Source organism: Prenolepis imparis, unplaced genomic scaffold, assembly GCF_030444845.1.
Source record: "Prenolepis imparis isolate NDT839.2.m4 unplaced genomic scaffold, iyPreImpa1.0 SCAF_5, whole genome shotgun sequence".
NCBI lineage: Eukaryota > Metazoa > Arthropoda > Insecta > Hymenoptera > Formicidae > Prenolepis > Prenolepis imparis.
In genome coordinates, this window is record NW_028141163.1 from 19918825 (window position 1) to 19926844 (window position 8020).

At 53.7% G+C, this 8020-nt stretch overlaps 1 protein-coding gene across 1 annotated transcript; it reads right to left on the reverse strand.

Annotated features, from left to right (window-relative positions):
• Positions 1–357: 357 nt before the first annotated feature.
• LOC145936522 (uncharacterized) lies at positions 358–5361 on the reverse strand. The gene is made up of 2 exons (XM_083038769.1): positions 1399–5361; positions 358–1170 (listed from the first exon to the last, which is right to left on the reverse strand). Exons 1-2 carry the CDS (start codon positions 5359–5361, stop codon positions 358–360), a joined length of 4776 nt encoding a protein of 1591 aa, XP_082894895.1.
• Positions 5362–8020: the final 2659 nt, after the last annotated feature.

Below are 8020 nucleotides of genomic sequence, written 5' to 3' on the forward strand. Positions count from 1 at the left end.
CTACGCGACATGAGTGAGCGGAGTAGATATGCGGGCGTAGAACAATGCTACGTTAATTCAGGTGAGCAGGAATTATAGTTAATGACAATCGTGACTGGTGAAGAGCGAGTACTGCGGCGGACTTTGTTTCAGCGGCGGTCCAGCTGGTGGACCAGGCGAGCTTGGCGACCGCGACCTACGTAGACGATTCCGGGTCCGCGACGTCTGCCGCCGGCAGTGGTATAATCTTAACTACCGGGCGGGTCAGCTCGCCGGCGGAAGTCCGGACGTCAACCACACGCACCTGCCCATCGCTACCAGGGTGGACGCGCACGATCCGGGCGAGGGGCCAACGGCACGGCGGAGTGACCTCATTTTTCAGCAGGCACAGCTGTCCCTCGCGAGGATTCCCGTTGATCTTCCACCACTTAGGCCGAGGAGATACTGGATGTTTTCGCGAGACCACCTGCGCCAGAGGTGATCTCGCATCTGTTGGAGGTGCTGCCAACGGCTGAGCCTGTTCTCAGCCACTTCAATGAGCGACGGCTCGGGGACGGCACGGAGGGGCGCCCCGATCAGAAAGTGACCAGGGGTCAAGGCGTCGAGGTCCTCCGGGTCGTCCGACAGGGCTTGGAGCGGCCGGGAATTGAGGCATGCTTCCGTCTCAGCGAGGAAGGTAGCCATCTCCTCGTACGTCAGCCTGGTCTCGCCGATGACCCGTCGCAAGTGATGCTTGGTGGCCTTCACCGCCGCCTCCCACAGACCGCCGAAGTGCGGCGCTGCAGGTGGGTTAAAGCGCCAAAGAACTCCGTCGTCGGCCAAGCGGTCTATGATCCGGTGATGATCGCGGCTCTGGTCAAAGAGTCCCCTGAGCTGTTTGTCAGCTCCCACGAAGTTTGTGCCCCGGTCGCTGTAGATGACCTGGCACAATCCGCGGCGCGAAACGAAGCGGCGGAAGGCGGCGAGGAAGGCGTCGGCCGAGTAGTCGCTGACTACCTCCAAGTGAACGGCGCGGGAGCTGAAACAAACGAAGATGGACAAAAAAGCCTTGTAGGCCTTATGCCCGCGACCTCTGGTCGTCCTGAGCCAGTAAGGTCCCGCGAAGTCTACTCCCGTATGCAGGAATGGTCGGCTGGGTGTGATCCTGGCTCTCGGCAGGTCCCCCATAATCGGCTGCGGGTGAGCCGCCCGCTATCGAACGCAGCGAAGACACCGGTGAATGTAGCGTCTCACCAGCTGGCGACCTCGCTGGAGCCAAAAGCGTTGGCGTAGGTAGGTCAGCGTGGCCTGGGTCCCTCCGTGGAGCGTGCGTCGGTGGCAGTCGTCGATAACGAGGTAGGTCAGGTGCGACTCGGGAGGCAGAATGAACGGGTGTCGCTGCTCTCTATCCAACAATGAATGTTTCAGCCGCCCTCCTACTCTCAAGACTCCTTGGTCGTCGATCAGCGGTGTAAGACGTCGGAGTGGACTTCGCCCGGACAACGAACGCCCTGCCAATGAGTCTTCCAGCTCCCGGGGGAACGCTGCTGCTTGAGTCACTCGCAACCATCTCATCAGCGCGTGGTCGAGTTCGTCTGGCGTCAGGGCCGACGGGACGTCTGGACAGCCTTTGTGGCGAGGCAGGTGACTCCGCCAACGCCACATCCGAGCGGAGACCCTCATCAGTCGGCGCAGTGAGGAGAAGCGGACGAGCTCCTCCGGTTCTGTGACGGTGGCGGCAGCGCAGCTCCGAGATGATCGTTGCTCGGGCGGCTCTGTTAGGTCGCGTCCGGCGGAGGTTATGGGCCACGCCGACGAATCCTCGCCCAAGAACCCAGGTCCGGTCCACCATAGGGGGTGCTCTAATAGTTCGCGTGGCGACACTCCGCGGGACGCGCAGTCTGCAGGGTTCTCGCGCCCCGGCACGTGCATCCATTTTGATCTGTCGTTGGCCCGCTGGATCTCGGCTACTCTGTTGGCTACGAAGGTCGTCCATCTTGCCGGGTGTCCTCTGATCCAGGCGAGGGTGACTGTGGAATCCGTCCAAAGGTAGGCGGGGGACTCCTCCAACCCGAGAGTGATCCGCACATGCTCGACCAGCTTGACAAGTAAGGTCGCCGCGCAGAGCTCCAGCCGAGGAAGGGAGACTCTTTGCAAAGGGGCGACCTTCGTCTTGGCAAGCACAAGTGATAAGTGTAACTTTCCTTCCCCACAGGTACGGAGGTACACCACGGCGGCGAAGGCGCGCTCCGAAGCGTCGGCGAAACCGTGGATCTCGACCTCACTCATAGCGGCATCACAACGGAACCACCGGGGCACCCGGATCTTCTCCAAGGCGGGAAGCTCCTCCTCGAACCTCGTCCAGGTAGCGGCGTCGTCCGGAGCGAGTGGGGCATCCCAGTCGAGTTGTTGTATCCAGGTGGTCTGGATAAGCAGTTTTGCCCGTACGATGACGGGAGCCAGCCAGCCCATGGGGTCAAACAAGCGGGCGGTCTGGGAGAGCACCACGCGCTTCGTAGGTGGAGCGCCCGCGGGGCTCTCGACGGAGATAGTGAAGTCGTCGTTCCGAGGGCTCCACTGCAGGCCTAGCACCGAGCAGGCGTCGGTTGGCAGTGCGGAATCCATGGCAGGCAGCAATCGATGTTCCCGCGGGACGTCCTTCAAGATAGCGTCGTCGTTGGCGGCCCATTTTCGCAGGGGAAAACCGCCCGCCGTGCAAAGGGCCGCCACCTGCTCCCGCAGACGACAGACGGAGTCCATGTCGGCAGCGCCCGTGAGGATGTCGTCCATGTAGACGTCTCGCTGCAAGGCTCCAGACCCCAGAGGGAATCGGTGCGCCTCGTCGGAGGCGAGTTGCCTCATTGCCCTGATTGCAAGGTAGGGAGCGCAGGCAAGTCCGTACGTAACTGTGTTCAGATTGAAGGTTCTAACCTTGTTCTCTTCCGTCCACAGGATCCTCTGTTTGTCACGATCATCTGGGTGGACCTGGATCTGCCGGAACAACTTTTCCACGTCAGAGGTGAACACATAGCGGTGACAACGCCAACGCAGGAGCACGTCAGCGAGGACTGGCAGCAAGTTAGGTCCCGCATGCAGGAAGTCGTTCAGCGTGACTCCATCCGTAGTGCGTGAGGAGCCGTTGAAGACGACTCTAATCTTAGCACCTGCGCCGGAGTCTCGCAGCACGCCATGATGTGGCAGGTAGCAGCATTGGCGGTGAGCGGGAGCTGAGGTGCCGTCGACGAGTATCATGTGGCCGAGGGCTCGGTATTCGTCCATGAATGCGCGATAGCGATCCCGCAGGACGGGATCACGAGCAAACCGACGGCTCATAGACTCGAGCGTGCGAGAGGCGGCTCGTCGGGTCGCCGACAAATCGGGCATCTCTCCTCGAACCGGCAGGCGCACCAGGTAACGACCGTCAGGAAGGCGCTGGTGCGTTCTAACGAAGTGGTCCTCGCACTCTCGCTCGGCGGAGGTGAGAGGCATCACGCCGCGGGGTGGCTCCTCCCATTCCCAAAAGCGGCGAACGAGGGCTGTGAGATCTTCTGTTGCAGAGCACTGGAGTGAGGTTATCGCGGCAGCAGCGTGGCTGCCGGTTCCGACTGGCCCCAGAAGTATCCAGCCGAGTCGGGTCTGCTGCGCGATCGGCTCCTTGGATCCTCCTCGACGAAGATTGGACAGGACAATGTCGGCGTACGCGTCCGCGCCCAGCAGGATCTCCACCGGTTCTCGACGGAAATACTCGGGATCCGCCAATTCGAGGCCGTGCACGTGAGACCATGAGTGGGCGCTGCCGTCCGCGGAACCGCTGTACATGGTCAGACGAGGCAGCACAAGCGCGGAGATGTTGCACTTAAACTGTCCCGCGCGCGAGGACAGTGCGACGGCAACGCGGCCACGCGAGCATCCCGTCTGGATTCCTCCGATCCCGAAGGTGGCGACGGACGTCGGGGTTCGAGGTAGGCGAAGTCTTTGTGCGAGCGACTCTGCCACGAGGCAGGTCTCGGATCCCGGGTCCACAAGAGCGCGCGCGATGTGAGTCTCACCGAAACGGTCGGTTACGCGGACGCGGGCCGTCGCGAGCAATACCGACGAACATTCCGAGGGTGCGTTCTCGGCAGCGTGTACAGTCGGCGACGGAGAGCACCCCACTGCGAGCGATGAGGGGGTCCCGAAGGCGTCGTGCAGAGAAGAGTGATGGCGGCCCGAACACTTGCTGCAACTTTTGGCGGAAGGACACTCCCCGACGAGGTGCCGACCCAGACAATTCCAGCAGCGCTGGTGAGTATTGATTGCTTCCCGCCGTTCCTGAGCGGACCTCCTCTTATACTGATCACAGTAAGCGATGTAATGTTCTCCCTTGCAGATCGGGCAGTCACGGTTGGAGTCGCCGGAGCGACCTTTGACATGATGACTGCGAGCCGATCGCCCGGTCTTGTCTGACGCCCTGCTGACCGACTCACCAGAGGCGGGTCGGAGAGCTTCCTGCGTCATTAGCTGCTCTTGGAGGAAGGCGCGGATCTCTTCGTACGTCGAAGGGTTAGAGCTCTTTCCCAAAGAGCTCTCCCATTCTCGCCGGGTTTTGTTATCCAGAAGCTCAACGATGAGATGGACGAAGAGGTCCGAGCAATCCTTGATCGGACGCTGTATCCCTTCCAGGGATCCGAAGGTCGTGACGACACCATGAAAGATTCGCCGAAGATCTGCCATTGAATCCGACTTCATCTTCGGGATAGCTGTGAAGGCCGACAGGTAAGCCCTCACCAAGAGGCGCTTGTTCTCATAGTGATCTCGGAGGGTGGACCATGCTCGTTCGAAGTTATCCTCCGTGGTAGGCAAGTTGCGGATAAGTTGATCCGCATCCCCCTTGACACTAGTTTTGAGGTAGTGGATTTTTTGCACCTTAGACAACGATGCTTCGTCGACAACAAGGGAGCCAAACAGGTCGCGGAACGACGGCCAGTCCTCGAACTTGCCCGAAAATTGGGGCAGCTGAATTCGAGGGAGAGTAACACGCGCGACGGGCGCATGCAGCTCGGCTTGTTTCGTCTCGGCGGCGGAAGCGTTGGCAGCGGCGACGGCTGCAGTTGCGTCAACCTCCCTCACCTGGATCGCGAGTTTCTCATCCAGCAGCAGACCCTTATTTATCAGGTATGCCTCCTCGGCGAGAGTAGGTATGTCCTGCTTAAAGTAAGGATCGTCCTTCAACAGGTCGACGTGGTCGGCTAGCTCGTCGTTCAGCGTGTCGAACTTGCTCCAGTTCTTTTCCAGACCTTGGATCCGCGCTTCCACAGCACCCATAGTGACCTTGGAGGCGCCCAGCTTCATTAGGTTGGCGTGGGCGCGCGAAATCTTCCCGTGAAGGGCGGTGGCGGCGGCCACGACCGATTTCACGTCCATTTTTTTTTCTTTTCAGAAGGCGAACTGCACTTCACCGACGGCACCACGACACTCGACAAGCGCGACGACTACGAACTCAAAGACGTGGAAGATTGAGGATCTCACGGGCTGATTCTCAATCCGGCTCGAAGGACCAGATAATTGTGCGAGATGTAGTGCGCGAGAGCGAGTTATGGAGCGAGCGCGAGTGCAAGAAGAAAAAAAAGGGGGTGAAGGCGATGGTTCAGGTCGGAAATCGTCTGTGTATTTCTACCGCTCTATTTACAAAAAAAATACAAGGTTCTGCAAGTCGACGCGATCTGTCCGATTCGCACACTTTCGGCAACGCAAGCGACTAAGAATAATTAAGAAAAAAAGCGATTAAGCAATCGGAGCGAATTTGGTCTCTTGTTCGAACGACTATCTCGACGCGAGTGAGTTGAATATTCGGGCGAACTGCTTTTTCCTTTCGACCTTCTAGAAGGCTCCTGTATGTTATCTCGTCATTTTGATGACATAACAAAATGACGAGGGGCCTTCTGAGAGTCGGAGGACAAATCCGTTTATTCTCCCGTTTATTTGCTCTCGCTGCGGGAGAGTTCGAATTTCTGCGTCGCTTCGCTCGAGCGGAACCGGACGCGGCGCGCCGGCGCCTGCGCGCAGCGCTACGAGTCGCGCGCATGCCTGGTAACGCGAATCGCTCAGCTGTCTCTCGGTACGCGACCCGCAATTATGACAACTTTTAATTATGGTTGCATTCATACACACGCATACATGATTTACACAAACACACACACGCACACCTTTGAGGATTCACAACACACGCATACGCTTGAAAATTCTTCGCAAAGTTTTTAAGTGCTCATTTTCACTTTTTCCACCTACAAGTGTGTCATCAATACACCGTCTGTCCGAAAAATTCCGGGACTGATTTTTTTCCCGGCTTACAAGTAATGCCATCTGTTAATCAATTAGATAACCTTTTAGTAGCAATATTCAGCTATATTCATGTATTTTTTTAACAAGCTGTGTTCATTCTGTACTTAGTACCAAGCTTATGAATTCTTTTTGTTTTTTTGATCCGTTAAAAAAATTGTCATGGAGCAGAGAGCAGTTATCAAATTTAATTTTAAAATTGGTAAAACGGTTACGGAAACGTATAAGTCTATGAAAATTGCTTACGGTGATAATTGTTTATCACGTTCAAAAGTTTTTGAGTGGTATAAACGATTTAAAAAAGGTCGACAGTCACTTGAGGATGATGCAAGGTCTGGGCGCTCCGCTACAAGTTCGACAGACGCAAACATCACAACGATTCGTGATCTCCTGCTCATTGACCGTCATTTCACATGCAGAAGGATCGCAGAAGAGACCAACATTTCTAAAACAATCGTTCATGACATTATCCGGAACGTTTTACCAATTTTAAAATTAAATTTGATAACTGCTCTTTGCTCCATGACAATTTTTTTAACGGATCAAAAAAACAAAAAGAATTCATAAGCTTGGTACTAAGTACAGAATGAACGCAGCTTGTTAAAAAAATACATGAATATAGCTGAATATTGCTACTAGAAGGTTATCTAACTGATTAACAGATGGCATTACTTGTAAGCCGGGAAAAAAATCAGTCCCGGAATTTTTCGGACAGACGGTGTATAAGTACTCGCGCTCGAGATATCTCGTAGCATCCTGTCTGCGAACTCTTGGAAAATAGCAAGTGAGGATGCAATGCCTTGTGGAAGGACGTTGTAACGATATAATCCCTTATGGGTGTTTACTACCAGAACCTTTTTACACTCTTCTTCCACTTCCATTTGATGATACGCGTTGCTTCCGTCCAGTTTAGAAAATATATTACTGCCACTGGTGGTATGAAAAATTTGTTCTGGCGTCGCAAGAGGATAATGTTTAATATGTAGTTGTGAATTTACAGTGTTTTTAAAATCTCCTGTGATTCTCACTTTTCCATTTAGTTTAGGTACCACTACTAAGGGCGATGCCCATTCGCTGTAATCTATTCGTTCGATGATTCCTGATTTTTCCATTAGATCTAATTCGTAATCTACTTTTTCTTAAATGGCATATGGAATGGGGCGGGGCTTCATAAATTTTGGTACTGCATCTTCTTTCAAAATTATTTTTTCTTTAAAATTCTTGATGCGTCCCTTCGATTCTCCAAATATATCTGAGAATTCTTTGAGAATATTTTGTAGTGTTAAGTTTTGTTCCATTTGATTGCATTGAGCTGCTATTTCTGACCAATCTATTTTAATTTTACGAAGTAAATCGCGGCCAAATAATGAAGAACCATGCGTTACTGGCAAAATGTGTTTGATCGTTTCATTTTTGTAGTTTAATTTACACTCCAATTCACCTATGGCGTGAAAGATTTGATTCGTATATGTTTTAAACTGCAACGTTGACTTGGCTAAATTTGGTTTTCCAAGTTTTTCCCAAAATGTCTTCGATATCATACTGCATTCACATCCAGTATTAATTTCCATCTGGTGTGGAATTCCGTTGATTTTTACCGTTATCCAGATTTTTTGTTTTGATGTTTGATTGGACGTGAGAATTTCCGCTATTCAAATATCTACTGTATTATTTTGTTTATATTGGGGTTTCTTTATTTTTTGATTTTGTTGATTTTGTAGGTTACTTCTACATTTAATCGCTA

What these genes read in the sequence shown, in the direction of transcription:
- LOC145936522 (XM_083038769.1), bottom strand. Translation starts at nt 5,361, where the DNA reads ATGGACGTGAAATCGGTCGTGGCCGCCGCCACCGCCCTTCACGGGAAG. An exon ending in ACGACCAAGGAGTCTTGAGA is followed by an intron (nt 1,171 to 1,398) that starts GTAGGAGGGCGG and finishes TGCGTTCGATAG; the next exon opens with CGGGCGGCTCACCCGCAGCC.